Here is a 16,240-nt window from a genome sequence, read left to right on the forward strand (position 1 = left end):
GCCTTTGTGCTAGAGGATTGCCCAGGAAACCTACCAGTAAGTCTGCAGCCCCAGTGAGATGGCATGGGAGAACCTCTTTGTCTGCATGTTTTGGCCAGAGATGAACTTCCAGAAGGGATACCATGTGCGTTTACAGCACCATGCATCTAGCCACTGTGTGTTCTTTGCAAAGCAGCAGTAGGTTCAAATAGGAACCTTGAAATTCCTTTGAAAGTTGAAGTTAAAACCTCAAGATGATTTTTTTTTTCAAACCATGCAGACCCTCTGAGGGCAGCTACAGGGCCTCTCTACAATGTAACAAAGTGGGTCGTTTCCCTCTGCTGCCTGAATCTCCAGATTCTCTGTCTGTGATACCACTTTTGTTTATGAAAGAGGCCACAAAAGAGGTCCACCTAGCTCTAAAGTTAAGGCTGAGGGCCACTTGACTCTCCCAGGAAATTTTTCGCCTTAAAGGATGGGGGCAGAGCAAGAGGCTTTGCTTGTTTGTTTTGTTTTTTGTTTTGAAGGATGTATAGGAAGTCCCTCCCACCCCCTAAACTAATAAAAGGAGCTAAATTGACTATTCAAGCAAGCAAGATGCTCCATCATTATACCCAATATCCACCACCTTCCTCAAAAAATAAAAGAGGAAGTCCCTGCTATTACGGTCAGGAATGGCCAGTTTCTTCCTACCATGGAAGACCAAGAGATTCAAAGTGGGCATTTCCTGGGACCGAGAACTGTATAGTACTGTGGACAGAAACTCCAAGACATCCTGCCGATGGAAAGCCCATTCCCAGGGCACCTTCCCATATCCTTCCTCCAGTCTGAAGCAGTAGTCACCCTGACCCCCTGCTTCTCACATCCCTCGCTGGAGAGCAGCTGGCAGCCAGCAAAGCTGAGCGGTAGCTGCTGAAAAGACAACCTGCGCGCCCGTTTCTATACCCCTCCCCCAGGCGTGTCACACGTAGGCGCAGAAGAAGCTGAGAGCGCGCCTCGCTTCGGAGGCCCAGGGTTGCAGTCGCCGCGGGCGGTGGGTGATGAAACCTCCCAGGCGCATTACTGCAGAATGCGCGGGCGAGCGGGAAGCAGGGCAAGGAAGGGGGTTAAGAGTTGGTACCCAGGCTCACCTGTCCTCCAAGACTAGGGTAGGTAGTGCGGGGGAGGGGCAAGGAGTGGCAATACCAGACGAGGGCCAGGTGGCGCTAGGTGGCAGCGCTCGCCTCTCCACCCTCCCCCAACCAAGCTGGTCCCCCGAATTACTCCTTCGGGTTAACGAGGCCAAGAGCAGCAGTTCCTGTCCCGGGCTCAGCGCGAGGGAGACGTGAGCGTGCACACGTACACACACAGCAGGGAGGAGAGACGCTCCCAGCAGCACCCAACTTTCGTCCTGCTTCCTCCCGAGCAGAGATCGCAGCTGAAGGCGATCTGATTCCCAGGGTGTTTAAGGAGGGAGCCCCAAGAAGAGGAGAAAAGTTGGAGAGAGCGTCCCCAGATTTGGGGGGGGGTGAGGTGCTTTAATTTTACATCAGAGGAGTGCAGAGTAAAGAAAACCCGTTGCTGGGCCGAGTGGCATTTGGGTAAAATTGAAGAGTGTGTTTGGAGACGCCTAAAGTTGCCTGTCAAGCTCAGGCCTCTGGGGCACGCGATGCTCTGTGAATGCCTGGGCCTCCAAGCCACCAGCCAGGAAATGATGCAAGTCTGGATTTTCACCTGGATCGCTGAAGCCCAGACAGGAATCTGTCTGGATTGGAGGAGGGTCGAGACGAGACGCCCCAGGTGTTACTGAACCCATCAAATCCAGGAAAAAGGAAAGTGGGAGTTGGGCAGTCAATCCGGCCAAGCACTTCAGGGCTTCCGCTCCGGTCCTCAAGCGCCTTAAAAAAAAAAAAAAAACAAAAAAAAACAAGCGTCAGGACGCTTAGGAATTCCCACCAGAGCTCAATTTGCTCGCACCATCTCTCTGCCCAGGTATCTGTTCCAATCTGTCCAGGCCTCGGGGATGTCACTGTGTTCCAAAGAGGAAACTTTCCCAGCCGGATGCTAACCCTGGGGACTCTGTCCTTATGAAAACCGACTTCTCCAGTCCCACCCTGCCCCCCCTTTTTAAAAAGTTTTTAGTTGCATCTAGAGTTGGCATCCGCTTTGACTGCCCCCCACCCAGTCCGTTCGGCCATTGCCCCGAAGCACCCGCACACGCGCACGCGTCTCGGGCTGCGCCGCCGCCAGGTCTGCAACTTTGTGGGGCGCTCGCGGCGGCGCTCCGCTTCCTCCCGTAGTAGTTGGCGCAGGCTCCGCCTCCCGCTGTGTTGTCAAACGGGCCGGGGTCTCCGATTGGTCCAGCCTCCGGGACAACACCTGCTCGACTCCTTCATTCAAGTGACACCAGAGCTTCCAGGGATATTTGAGGCACCATCCCTGCTATCGCCGGGCACTCGCGGCACGGCTAACGGCCTGGTCACATGCTCTCCGGAGAGCTACGGGAGGGCGCTGGGTAACCTCTGTCACAGCTGCGGCGAGGAGGAGGGAAGGGGCCAGCGAGGAGGAAGAGTGGGAGGAGGGGGGAAGCGGCGGAGGAGGAAGAGGAGGAGGAGGGGCGCACAAAGAATCCAGGTCTCCAGGCGGGAGGGTAATACCCAGAACCATGTGTGCGGAACGGCTGGGCCAGTTTGTGACCCTGGCTTTGGTGTTTGCCACCTTGGACCCGGCGCGGGGGACGGACTCCACGAACCCTCCGGAAGGTCCCCAAGACAGGGGCTCGCAGCAGAAAGGCCGCCTGTCCCTGCAGAACACAGGTAAACGCGTGCGCCCTGCAGCCCAGAGCTGCCGGGGGAAGACCAGGGTGCGTGCTCGCAGCGCGCCGGGTGCCTTTAGCCCCAAGCCGGCGACCCGAGCTCACCCCGGGCCGCACAAACTCTCGGTGGCTCGGGACGTGCAGAGGGAAGAGCCAGGCGAAGCGAGGTCTGGCCCGGAATCGGCACGTGCTAGCAGGGTGATGAAATGGCTGAGGCAGGACTTGTTGCTAGCTTCCCCCGGGGCTGAGGGGAAACCAGGCTGCGCTTGGCGCTGCTGCCAGCTCCAACCAGAGGCCCGGGCCCGGAGCAGGGCGCACTTCGTCCCGCCTGGCCCGTGCGAGGTACCAAGGGTGCCCGGAGCTGGGCTCGCCCTGCACCCAGACCTTCGTTTCCAAGCCGGCCAGCCTGGCATGGACTGTCTCCCTTTTCTGCAAAGATGCCGGATATCCCAGAACTTTGCTGGCCAGTTAGATGGCATCGAGAACTTTTCTTTGGGGAGAAGGGGGTTCGCAGAGCGTACCTTTGCTGCAGCCGCCGTGTCCCCAGCCAGGTCAGCAAGGGAAGAAATGTTGACACGACCCGAATCGTGCGCGGCCCTGCTCACCAGCAAGCTGCAGCGCAAAAGCCTGGCGTGTGGCACACGGGGCTGGCCTTCTTCCCAGCTCCCGGGAGAGAAAGAAACGTGTCTACCGCTCGACTCCTTGCTCACGCCCCCACCCCCGCAATTCCTCGGGGGGCCGTGTGAAAGCGGCGGCCGTGGCGTGCGTGCGCTCCTTGCCTGAGCCGGAATGCACACAAGTGCGGGTCAGAGTCCTCCAAGTGAGTGATCGCTGCCTTGCCCGCGACCACGCGTGGCGTCAGTTCAGCCTTTCGCCCCAGATGCCCAGGCGCACAGTCGAGGGTCCCTCGTCCACCCTGCCCCCGTCTTGGGTTTAGGCGCCCCTTCACAAGCACACGCCCCTCGTTCTCTTGCTCGATTTCATCTGATACAGATTTTTCGACTCGAGCCCCGCCCTTCTTCCAAAATGCACTTTCCTCATGTAATTTTGCGGTTGGTTTAGGTCGAAGAACTGAGCGAGCCGAGCAAGGCATGAGACTGCTCTGCCGCAGCCTGACAGCTCCCGGTCTGCCCTTTCAGGCTGACGAATTAGGACATCTTGGAAGAGGGAGCAGGCTCGGGGCCTCTGGGATTCGAGGGGATTAAGTGATATCTCACACCGGATCCCTAATTAAAAGGAACCTCCAAAGCGAATGGTGGCGGGTGGAAAGACCAGCCCCCGCCTGCCTCCTCCAGTCTGAGGCTGCTGCCAGCCACAGCAGCCTCTGTGGCCTGGCATTTTTAATGCGGGTGGTTTGGAGGCACGGCTTTAATAGGAATCTTGTTTTGACTTTTAGGTGTTGAATCATAAAGCTGAATTGAAGTTGCTTGGACGCTTTCGTCTGGGATCAGGAAGGAAATGCCTGATCTTAACGGCAGTGTGGCTTCTGCTGCCCCAAGTAGAGAATTTAATTCATGAAATGTGGTCATTTTCAAATCTTATTTTCCCTGTGGATTTCAAAAGCCAAAGTGCTTTCTGCTCTTCAACAGTAGTCCCACAAATACCTTCATTAAGTGGAAATGATAAAAGGAAGAAAATGCTCAGACTAATTCTGACTGTGATGTTTGTTTATTTTGGCTAATTTTACAAATACTCATAATTTCCATAAGTAGAAGCAAATAATGACATTTTCTTTCCACTCTTTAGATTCTGAAATTGACACGACTTTTCTCTCCTTAATTTTTTTCTCTCTAGCCCTTATTAACACAGCATGGCAGAAAATTTTGTATGTAATTTTTCATTTTAGCGGAGATCCAGCACTGTTTGGTCAACGCCGGGGACGTGGGGTGTGGTGTGTTTGAGTGCTTCGAGAACAACTCTTGTGAAATCCAGGGATTACATGGGATTTGCATGACGTTTCTACACAACGCTGGAAAATTCGATGCCCAAGTGAGTGATCGCTGAAAAATATTCTTGGTTGGTGTTGGTTGGAATATTCTCGGTTGGTGTAGCTTGGTTGAAATATTGGGTGGAAAGACTGGTGAGCAGAATTCCTAGACGTAGGTTATTTGAGGGAGTCTGGTGTTTGAGGGGTGCAACAGGGCACTGGTGTTTCCAAGTTCCCCCATTGCTCTGCTTTCCCGAGTGCCATTAAGCCAACTCCTTCTGCATTCTCCTGCTGTAACCTCACAGGCAGAGTAGCCTGGACACCAGAGTCATAGCCAGTGATAAACAGTCTGGAAAACTAGAACTTAGTCTCCAAAACCCATCACATTAGGAAGAAAGGGCAGAAGTGGCAGAGATCCTAGCTATAGGTAGCAAGGTTCTTCTGACACACACACACACACACACACACACACACACACACACACACGGGGTGGGGGGAGAGAGAGAGAGAGAGCGAGCGCAAGAGCCAACAGGCATAGCTGAATCCACCTTGGATAGCCCAGGGTAGAGCTGAGTTGCTGCCCAGGGCCGAAAACCAGTAAGCCAGCTGATGGTTCTGTCACAGAAGGCCCAAATGTGTGTTTAGATGGCATGTGGCATTAGGATCGTCTTCATTTTGTGCCCTGGCTCTCGGCCTTGTTGAAACACCCTGTTTTATCTCCTACACTTCCTCTCCTATTTCACTGGAGCACGGTGACTTAAGTTCGGAAGAGGTCAACAGTTGAGATGTGATTTTATACAAGTCACCAGTCACCATCCGCTGACACTCTGTGGACAGCCTGACAAGCAAGGCCTGTCCACCAGAAAGGGATGTGACGCCCCCGGCAGCCTAAACTGGAGGATGTGAGGTGGCGGAAAGGGAAACAGAAACTAGGAGGAAAGGGAGAGAACTTTGAACTCCTCTCTTTGAGTCCCCTTAGAAAGGTGTCCCCCACCCCCATCAGAACTGACAGGAGCTAGGGCACACACCATAGGAAATCCGGAAGAGAGGACTGTGTAACATCCTTCCAGCCGGATGTCAGAGAAGAATACAAACACCAGCTTGTCACAGCCCTCACAAAGATCCATCCCTCCTTGTTTTCTCAACCAATAGGAACATGTTCTCAAGCTAGAGGCAACCCTTCCAAGTCACTTCTCAGCACACAGCTACTTAATAGGAAGTGCCAAGCCCTGCCCTCCATCTCATTTGGCTCCAACCAAATAAAAGATACAGGGGCCACAGGAAGGGTGTGTGTGCCACGTTGGGTTTCCACAGTCTGTAGAGAAAACCAAAATAAATATGCTGGCTGGCTTCCCACTTCCAACCTAACCTGGTTCGCTTTCTCAACTCAGTGATTTCCAGATCTGCTTCTAAAAAAACAAACAAGCAAAAACAAAAACCAGGGGATGCCTCTTCAGATGGCCCAGTACCATAGTAACTGAAGGGAGATTCATGGCTAGACATCCAACAGTGTCTCCAGGCCAGGTTGGTAGCAGTGAAGGCAGGAGCTTGCCCCCATATCCCGGAAGCTGTCTCCTTTCTGGCCTTGGCACCGTCTGCTTGGGTTGCCAGGAAAGAGAGCTGTGGGTCACATGTGTGCCAGGCTGCCTCATCTCTCTGAGGCAGAGCTGAGAGGATGCTCTCTGCCCCGCTCTGAAGCTGCCACACTAGATGCCAGGTGGGCCTTTTAGAAAAATCGTAATCCCAACAGTTTAAAAGCAAATGTTCCTCCTGGAAACACAAGAGTTGCAGATAAGACCATAGGAGCCCTAGAACAGAAATGCAAGGGTCCAAGAGCACAGCCTTCATAGATGGAGAGCAAAAGAGATGTGTGCGCTCACTGATACTGGCCAAGGAGTTATGGCCCAATCCCCTGGGGTTCCAGAGAATTTGCTACCAGGCAGTCTCCACCCAGCTGCCTGGAACAAACCCCAGTTTCATGAAACTAGAAGAATAACTGGGGTGGAGAGACAGAGATCTGCTAGTGTACGGAGCTCGTATCCACTGTGGCCTGATGCAGGGGGTTCGGGGAGGTGTCATGTCACTCTCGGATGTAGCTTCCATACAGCTTCTCACCTGGAAGTACATCCATGCAAGTGGAACCTTGGGACTCTGAGATCAAAGGTTCCTGTGCAAGCTTGGGACTGGCACATGTCATCCTGGCTAGTGACAAAACTCTCCTTTGGCCCCTCCCTTCTGTGTCCTCCATATTCAGGGCAAGTCATTCATCAAGGATGCCCTGAGGTGCAAGGCCCATGCCCTGCGGCATAAATTTGGCTGCATCAGCAGGAAGTGTCCAGCAATTAGGGAAATGGTTTTCCAGTTGCAGAAGGAATGCTATCTCAAACATGACCTGTGCTCGGCAGCACAGGAGAATGTCGGCGTGCTTGTGGAGATGATTCATTTCAAGGATCTCCTGCTGCATGAGTGAGTAGCATCCCATCCCCAGGAGAACGGGAGGAAGGGGTGCCAGGCAAGGATGGGGTCCTGAGGGCTGGAAGTATGTGCGAGAATACTATTTTGGGAGGTGAACCTCCTTCAAGTGGATACAGTTGTGAGGTGCCCCAGAAAGCTAGAAAGCCCCTCAGAAGATCATCAGATTTGAAACAGAAATAGACCATTATTTTTACTAAGCACAAAACATCTATAGTCAGAAGCACTTTCCATTCTGCCCCTAGCCAAGTCCCAACTGGTTTCTGTGTGATACAAGTAGCTCACGGTGTCAGTACACACATCTGGTACATACTGACACTTACCTGGCTTTGTTTGCTAGGTGCTATGCCAAGGGTGTTACCCAGTCCTCACAACAACTCTTTATATCCCCAATTCACAGATAAGAAAACTGAGCCTGCTAAAGTGAAGGACACACAGGGAAAAGCAAAGCTAAGGTCTAGGGTCCAGGCACTGTGGCTACAACACTTACACTCTTAAATGTTCCAATCTGATCCGCAGCCTTTTCATCTTTCAGAGACTCCCCTTCCCCTTCTCTACCTCTGCAGAAAGCACAAAGCAAACATCAGAAACTTTAGTCAGCTAAGCATGTATGCTAAATTGGATTTAAAGAGTCACAATTCAGTGATAAAGCTAAAAAAATCTTATTCTTTGAAACTCACCCCAGCAGCAGGACCCTGGATTTTGCAGAGCATTAGAGCAGACAACATCATTGTTTCTAACATGAAATCTGGTCCATAGGCCCCAAAGACAGATACTGAGCAAAACGGAAGCCGCAACATCTTAGTAGCTCGCAGCACCTTGCTTGGTACAATATTGAACTGCCCATGGTTAAATTCTGCAAGATGCTCTGTCCAAAAGCAAAAATACCTTGCATGGTTTTTGAACCCTACTAATATTTTACAACATATTTTTTATCTCCCAAATATTTACAAAGGAACAGTAGCAGTGACAATAGTAATTGTCTTGGATTTGCCTTTGGTGGGCCAGGACCTTGGCTATAGGATACGCATGGATTACCACATTTGTCTTTACAAACTAACTTCAAGATTGAAAGTAGCATCTCCATCCCTTAGAGAAGGCTAGTTAAGCTCAGAGCTTAAGTTTCCTCCTCATGAGATTTGATTCCTACTTTGCAGCCTGGGGAATGGAAATGCAGTCTTCTCTGGCTATCCACTGAGGGTGGATGGTTCAAGGACCTCCCTGACATCCCAACATCCATGAATGAGGAAGTCTCAGATATACTGATAAAGTATTTGCATATGGCTTAGCATCTTCCCTGGATTAGTTATAATACCTAAAAAGACAACACAGTTGCTGTGTAAAATATTAGTCTACAGTGCTTAGAAAGTAGTGACACGAAAAGAATCCACTTCAGCACAGAGCCAAGCAATGTCTGAAAGAGTGATCTGCGGTTGTCTAGTTGAATCCACAAGCACAAAGCTAACTATAGGACTGAAACTGCATCTGAAGAGTAAGCCTGGATGCCTTCTGCCCCACTCCTCCCTAGCCTGTTCTTGCTAGACCTGCTAAGGCTTCATGGGTCTTCATACATCATCAGAGCTTCTTCCTTCTCTTAGTTACTCCCTCTTCGTGGCCAGAGGGTTAGGGTCTTTTCCTTCAAGGTGCTCTTGAGGGAAGCACATGTGTACAGCTGAGAACCTCTGCAGGCTCTGTGATGTATTTAAGATGGCTTCTTGGCCTTGTGAGTGGGAGGTTGGGCACCTGGTAAACATCTAGGGTCCTGGATTCCTGGAGTATGTGAAATGTTGGTATCCTCTTAAAAAGGGAGTCTTTGGGAGAATTTAGGATTTTCAGGTCTGGGGAACACACACCCAACCTTAGAATTTAGAAAGGGTTGAAGCACTATGGTGTTCTATTGTCTCTTCCACAGAAACATGGCCTCTAGGCCAGGGACTCTTGTTTCAAAAGATCCCCCACACCATTTAGAATAAGCCATGGCAGCCAACACTGGCCTGCTCTGGGGATGCAGGTAGCCCACCCTGAGCAGAGGCATGAGTATCTTAAGAACACTGCCAGGAGGCCACATGCAGGGCCTCCTTCTCCTGCTAAGCCAGTCCTTCTGGGCAGCAGATTGAGCCAAACTCCAGCTATATTCCCTTGAAACCCACCATTCCCTGTTGCAGTGCAGCAATGCAGTGCCTCAACTTCAAGCTGAATGGTCTGAACTTTCCCAAATCTTCTACCAGCTTAAGTGGTTAAAGGACCCTTTCAGCCTTGAAATACCAAGAAAGTTATCTCTAAGTCTGTGGCAAGAGTCACGAACACTAGAATGAGAGCCAAATTTGTTTTTTTTTTTTTTTGGTTTTTTTTTTTTTTCATGCTAAAGAGGAGGAAGTTGGTTGCTGCAGAATCCAAACCACTCCAACTTCTCCTAGGCTCATGCCAGGAGCGGGACAGCAGCAATGTCCAGTCTGCTGCAAGCTGCCCCTGTCAGTGTGCCTGTCTACCCCACTTTCTCCTTATCATATGCCTCCCCCTAGCTGTGGCCATCTCCCCTGGCCTCTGCACACCCTGTCACCAGGTACTGGCAGCCACCAAGGGTTTGGAGCCTCAGGCACATCCCCCTCCTTCAGCCTTGTTGACACTCAGTTGAGTGCTGGATTTTGTCATCAGACAGGCTCGGCCTGCAGTCCGAGAAGGCACCTTGCCAACCCAAAGCACGGTTTAGATTAATTTACTTGGCCACACACGCCCTCCCCTCGGGGCTCAGCTTCCTCCCTGAGACAGAAGACAGAGCAAGCCAAAGAGAAAGGGACTAGTCAGTCCTGCCTTGGGAGGCCGGTGTCTGCCTTGCAGGTCCAGGGTCCAATGGTAGACACATGATGGGGAAGGCCCCGGAGACAACTGTATTCCCAGGAGAGTTTCGTTCAAGAAGCTTAAAGGGGAGAATCAGTTCAGATTCTGATAGAGTCTGCAAAGTCAGCAAGTGACCGAACATCTTGCTTCCACTTTGCAGATGGACTCGGTAGACTTGAGCTTCCTAAGACAGTGTTTGTTTCCAAAAGGTGGAAGGATGTGAGCAACTTCAGCATCCCTTTCTAGGTACCTTCCTCCTCAAAGTGCTCAACGAGACATTGTGAAACTATCCTTACCACTGGCAGAGGCCAGCTGGAGAGAGCCTCAGGACCTTGCCCACCAGCCGGGCACAAGCCATGAAGCCTAAGGAATAATAGAGGCCTCAAAGCAAGCAGCTCCGGAACATTCCTTTGAGCTGTTCCCAGGCCAGGCTTTCCATGCCCAAGTGTCCCAGAAGGGACTTTCCTTCCCCACTCTTCCTGGTTCTTACATCCTTGAAGTAAGGACAGCTCACTCCATTCCAACTGGAGGAGTTGCTAGCAAAAATGGCAGTGACTACAGCACACATCTTATAACAGACGCTGCTCTTCCCGCAGAGCAGCAATTGTCAGCTTGCAGGGGAAGATTACAAGCACGCCGAGGTAGCCATCCAAGAGTCAGGTCAAGTCCCAGGGAGGAAAGAACCCCGGCTCCTTATAAATGGCTGCACATCCCAGGGTGACTTCCCTACTGGGGGTGTGCTTGTCTGTCACAGGCAGATACGTCCAGGACTTTTACTGTCTAGAGATTAATTCTAGTTAGCCACAGAGTCACATGAAGCATCCCACGGTCTTTCTGGAATCCAAAGAGGCCGGTGAGAGTTAAGAAAAGCTCGGTGGATAGGCCCTGAGAGCTCACTGCCAGAGACGTGCTTTACCAAGGAAACCCATAAATATAAAGAGTGAGCACACTTCCTCTGCCCCCTGGAGCGAAGTCCTCCACCTGTTTGGCTAAAGAACAACTCAGGCTGTCTGTCTTGGAGTCAGTGCATGTGGAAAGCACATCTCTGAGCCCCACCCCACCCCCAAGGACCCTGTTTGCCCCCCTGAGAGCTGTTCTCATTCTGGACACGGGCACCCTGACAGCCAGCCCACATGCCAATGAAAGGGGAGTCTTGGCTGACTGAGGGAGTTGGACCGCATCCCAACTCCCTGCTACCTGCAAAGGGAGATGACACCACAGGGACCTGTCCTCCGCAGCCAGCGCATCTCAGTCCTTTGCAGATTTCCCCTAGACAGGCACACCCAGCAGCTGCCCAAAAAGCCCTCCATTGTAAGCATAAGCCCAGAGCACACAGACCGGGCAAGTGGCCACAGGAGACTCTCACTGACAACACCTATGAAGGTCAAGGTACCTATGGGGCCTTCCAAAGGCTGCTCAAGAGCTCCTTAGTCCAACACTTCCTGGATTCTTCACTGAACACACACACACACACAAAAATTTGATATTAAAGGCCTTCCACCACTTGCTAATATTGTCTCCTCATCAGCCAAAACACCCCAGCCTCTGCAGCCTGGCAGTGCCCAAGGCATGTTGATGTTCTCTGTTCACACAGCTCCTCTGCCTGCTAGCCCTTGGCTTTCCTCCTGTGTATCCACACATAGTCAGTGGTCCTTTTTCCTGGGGCTCTACATCCGAGGAGCAAGAACCTGCCTTAATAATCCTCCATTGCCTGTGATGGAACCCAGACCACAAAGATCATCCACTGAGCCCAAGTTTAAACACTGTCTCCCTCTTTCTTGTCCTAGTCACAATTCCCCAGGGCTCCTTTAGGACATACTCCATTCTTATTCTTTTCTGTCTCGGCTCTCATCTCTAGGCCCTATGTGGACCTTGTGAACCTGCTGCTGACCTGCGGGGAAGATGTGAAGGAGGCAGTCACCCGCAGCGTCCAGGCTCAGTGCGAGCAGAGCTGGGGAGGCCTCTGTTCCATCCTGAGTTTCTGTACCTCCAATGTACAGAGACCTCCCACAGCAGCCCCGGAGTATCAGCCCCTGGCAGACAGGCCTCATCTCTCCAGGCCTCACCACCGGGACACAGACCACCACCTAACAGCCAACAGAGGTGCCAAGGGTGAGCGAGGGAGCAAAAGCCACCTGAATGCGCATGCTCGAGGCGGAGCAGGTGGCCAGAGCGCCCAGGGACCCTCTGGAAGCAGTGAGTGGGAAGACGAGCAGTCTGAGTATTCCGACATCCGGAGGTGAAATGAAAACCCAGCCATGAAAGCTTTCCGACAGGCTGTCCATTTTCTTATCTATGGACATTCCAAAACATTTACATTAAAGAGGGGGGATGTCACACGCAGGATGTGTGCAAATTGTGGACTTCGTGCAGGTGTGTAAACAGGTGAGATGAAGATTCCAGGGCAGCAAGGTCTCTGGGGCCTGGTGGGTTGGCACCCGTGGAAGCTTATTGGAGGGAGTGTTGTCTTTAGTCGGCCTTGTTACTTCGTCTCTTCGGTTTGTGGAGCTAGTGGGTGGCTAAAGTATGGTCAGCCAGGGAGGGAAGGGGTCACAGGTGGGTGGTAGATCCTCCCCCACAGTTCCCAGTACTGTCTGCAGGGAGGAGGCGGCTGGGTTCTGGGGTAGGGCTGAGTGGGAAGTGTAGCTGATGAGGCAGAGAGAGCAGAGAGGATGAGGGGCTTAGCTCCACTCAGAACCAAACCAGAAGTTTAGTATCATGCATGGGATCTGTGTTTCAGAGCTGCTGGAGGGGACATGGATGGTACATTTTCTGTGTGTCGTTTCTGAGCCATTGTTCTGTCTGGGGGACACTGAAGGAGTGGCCCAGTTTGTTTATTTTGACCACTGTTTCAGATCTCCGTTTTACTTTTTTTTTTTTAAATCAATTGACATCTATGTGTCTGTCATCTAAATAAATGGCTTTCAAACAAAACAACTGGGTCACAAAAACCAGCTTAGAGAAGGAAGAAAACCAACCCCAGCCCATCTCTGGAGGGTAATTTTTTGTGAGTTTTTTTTTTAAAGCAGCACTGCCCACGCGGGTGTCTCTTCCCCGCCCCTCCCCTCCCGGAACAGCTGGATACCTAAAGGGAGACATAGAATCAAGGAGTCCTTTCCCCAGACGGCCTTTCCTTAGAGTTTTGCTATCTCAGCTTGACCTCAGCCAAGGCCCATGAGCCTGTACGTTGCATCGGTGTAGCCAAGTTGGAATTCAGCCTCTGCATGCCACGAAGAGGGAGCCGAGAGGAAGGCATCAGGATGGCTAAGGAAACCATTGCTGTGAGGAGTGTCACTTGTCTCAGCATACCTGGAGGAATAGCTTATTCTCCATAGCCCAAGTGGAAATTTAGCGACAGTGACAAGGAGAGAAGTGTGGATAGACAAAAGAAAGGTCAAAGGGACTTCACAGGTTCAACCTTCCTCTTCAGCTGACACAACTGGTCCTCTGGCAGCCAATGTTACAGAAGTGGAGGGGATCCTGGGCCAGGTCTCCAGAGCAAGGCTCAGCCAACTTTTTCTACAACGACGATGGGCCAAATAGTAATTAGGGAGTTTCAGTTCGGCAAGCTGCATGGTTTCTGTTGCCGCCAGGCAGCTCTGCCATCCCAGCACAAAAGCACCTCCGCCGCACAGGCTCGGTTTCACTAAGGTTCTCTTCAGCAGGCACCCAGCTGGACATGTCTCAGACCGTAGGTTAGCATGCTCCCTGTGCTAGGGAGCAGAATGAAAAGCATGCATTCTGGCCTACCAACTATCCTACTTCTCCCTAGCAGGCCCCTGAGGCCAGAGACAGCCATGTTTCTCTAAGCACTTCCCCAGACTCAGCTGGTGTCCCTGTGTGAAGGATCTCAATCTCTCATAGGCTAAGCTTGAAAGAAAAAAAGTTATTCCGGGGAGGGTGGGCCGGTGAGACGCTAGGAAACCCCCAGAAAGGTATGAGGCTGCAGAGAACAGAGAGTGTGTGCCTGGAAGGAAGGAAGCCCAGCATGCCAGGCTTTGCCATGGGGAATGAATGTAGATTGTGGTGCTCTAATGCCATATGCCTGCGTGGCACCTTGACCCTTTCGGCTTACATCACTCACAAACATTCTCTTTTGTTTCTGCCTCAGCTGCTCACTTGTCCCAGAGTCTGAACTGGGTTTGTCAGTGTCTTGTGTTCACCTACTGATGTGGTTTGTTGTTCCTACTGTAAATATTCTTCATTTGTATTTATTATCTCAGTGTTCCCCCCCCCCAAAGGCACAAAATCACTTCCTCTGCTCATATGAACCTACTGACTGATCTCTGTTGTGTATTTTCTACGCCTCTGTCATCCCCTACCCCCACCCCACCCCATGCAAAAAGTAAAAAAAAAAAAAAAAAATCATTTCATGATTCCTTGTGTGATTAGAAACGTGGAATATATTTATCTCCAGCGCCCTTTTGCTCAAAACTGTTGGAAGTCTCGTGTGCCTGATGGAGTCCTTTGCAGAGTCTAAAATGTAAGCAAGGCAGCCTTTGAAAACCTCCTCCTCCTCGGGCCTCAGCTTCATACACATTCACTCGGGAGCCTTCCTGTGAGGAAGGATGCGAGTCTCCAAATAAAGATACAGTGTTTATTTTGAGCTTTGAATCTTAACGAGATGATTTGAACACCTCTCCTTTGTATCAATAAATAGCTCTGTTATTCTAAAACGAGAGGGCCAAAGACAGCAAAACCCTTGACAGCCCAAAGCCACATGAATAGGAGACAGCAGCCCAGCTGTCCTCACACACATGCACACTCACCCGCCAGATCTCAGAACCAGGCCGGTGGCATCTCTGAAACAGTATAGAGACAATATTGCTGGCACCCATTTCCTAAGGAAGACTAGTACCATGTGGGCTGCTCAGTCAGGGTCTGCTTCTGTTACTCAAGCCACGGGGCCCAGGCCCTGTCACGTGGCGTTGTAAGTCTGTCGGCTTCTGGTACACAGTTAGGCCACAGGGCCCGGACACTGTCACGTGGCGTTGTTTTCCTTCAAGCATTAATAAAGGTTTTAAATAAATGACCTGCTCCTGAGCGGTGTTCTTCCTGAACAGCTTTGATGTAACGTGTAGAGGGAGGTAACGGGAGGGCTGTTGACAAAGCTCAAGGAAACCAGGTGACGAAGCCCCACCCACCACTCAGTACTTCCTCATCCCAGGGACTCTGGCCAAGGCTCAATGGGAATCACCAAGACGAAGAGGAATTCTCTGCCACCCTCAGCCCAGCCAGCTCTCAAAGCTCACTTTCGGTCACCTGCCTTCAGCCTAGGGCTGCAGCCCCTGCCACCAGCTTAATCACTCCATGCCTCAGGACCAGCTCCTTCCCAGCTCTTGGCTACCACTGCAATGCAAAGCCTGAGCTGCTCTTCACTCTAGCTTGCGTGACCACAGCGCCCACACTGTATGCGAGGCATCCCGATGGGCACCAAAGCAAGCATTATCCCATCCTGAGCCCCACACTCCTGATTTTTATTCCCATTTGACAGGCAGAGATGCCCAGGTGGGCCAGCGAATTGTCTCAGCAAGTGAAAAGGCTCCTGCTGTCTAACCTGATGCCCTTCCTCATGGAAGGAGAGAACCAACTCCTGAAAGCCGTCCTCTGACCTCCACATGGGCACTGTGGCCTGCCATAGGGGGCACTTCCATGGGTACATACGAACCTAGATAATTATAAATATAAATGAATGAATGAATGAATGAATGAATGAATGAATGAGCGAACAAATGAATAAGCTTCCTACTTTGCACAAGGCCCGGGGGAAAGAATAAATCTACTCTTGCATTTATAGTACCTGGCCTCGGAGGAACTCTGCTGCAGAGCAGGAAAGAAAATGCTCTCACCTTTGCTCCCGCAGAGACTGAAGGGTTGGTTGGCATAGTCAGACCTGCGGTACAGCCACTTCACTTACTGGCATGTAGATGACTTTATAAGTGTTTGCCCCTCAGGCCATTGAAAAAGCACCTGGGGAGCAACTGGCTGCTAGGAACACAATATGAGTACTTCCTTCATCAAAATCACCCCAAGGCCAGCCCTATCTGAGGATCCAGACTTCCCTCACCCACTCAGCACAGCCATCCTTGTCATGACAGGGTCAGTTACCTGCCCTTGCTTCTGCTAGTGCTTAGCAGATACCATTTCCAAACCCCAATTTACAGATAAGGAAACTGAAGCACAAACATCTTACTATGCCTAGTTTCAGTGGCAAGGCTGCCCAGCTCCTC

The 16,240-nt window shown here is 51.4% G+C and overlaps 1 protein-coding gene and 1 long non-coding RNA gene across 4 annotated transcripts in view; one reads left to right on the forward strand and one right to left on the reverse strand.

Moving 5' to 3' along the window:
- The window catches only part of Stc2 (stanniocalcin 2), a 62,385-nt gene extending 47,343 nt beyond the window's left edge, over positions 1 to 15,042 (forward strand). For 2 of the 3 annotated variants that reach the window (XM_031351553.1, XM_031351554.1), the window contains exons 4-6: positions 4,620 to 4,762; positions 6,955 to 7,166; positions 11,869 to 15,042. In XM_031351553.1, coding sequence (XP_031207413.1) covers positions 4,620 to 4,762; positions 6,955 to 7,166; positions 11,869 to 12,253 — 740 coding nt within the window. In that variant the 3' untranslated portion in view covers positions 12,254 to 15,042. Of the gene's footprint in view, positions 1 to 2,322; positions 2,775 to 4,619; positions 4,763 to 6,954; positions 7,167 to 11,868 lie in introns of those variants that run through there. The other variant, XM_031351552.1, reaches the window with a different exon arrangement.
- On the reverse strand, positions 1,456 to 3,547 carry LOC116077195. Its single transcript, XR_004113187.1, has 2 exons — positions 3,295 to 3,547; positions 1,456 to 1,856 (listed from the first exon to the last, which is right to left on the reverse strand). It is a non-coding gene; the product is annotated as an uncharacterized LOC116077195 (long non-coding RNA).
- Positions 15,043 to 16,240: the final 1,198 nt, after the last annotated feature.

This window comes from Mastomys coucha, unplaced genomic scaffold (genome assembly GCF_008632895.1).
Source record: "Mastomys coucha isolate ucsf_1 unplaced genomic scaffold, UCSF_Mcou_1 pScaffold5, whole genome shotgun sequence".
In the NCBI taxonomy this organism is placed as follows: Eukaryota; Metazoa; Chordata; class Mammalia; order Rodentia; family Muridae; genus Mastomys; species Mastomys coucha.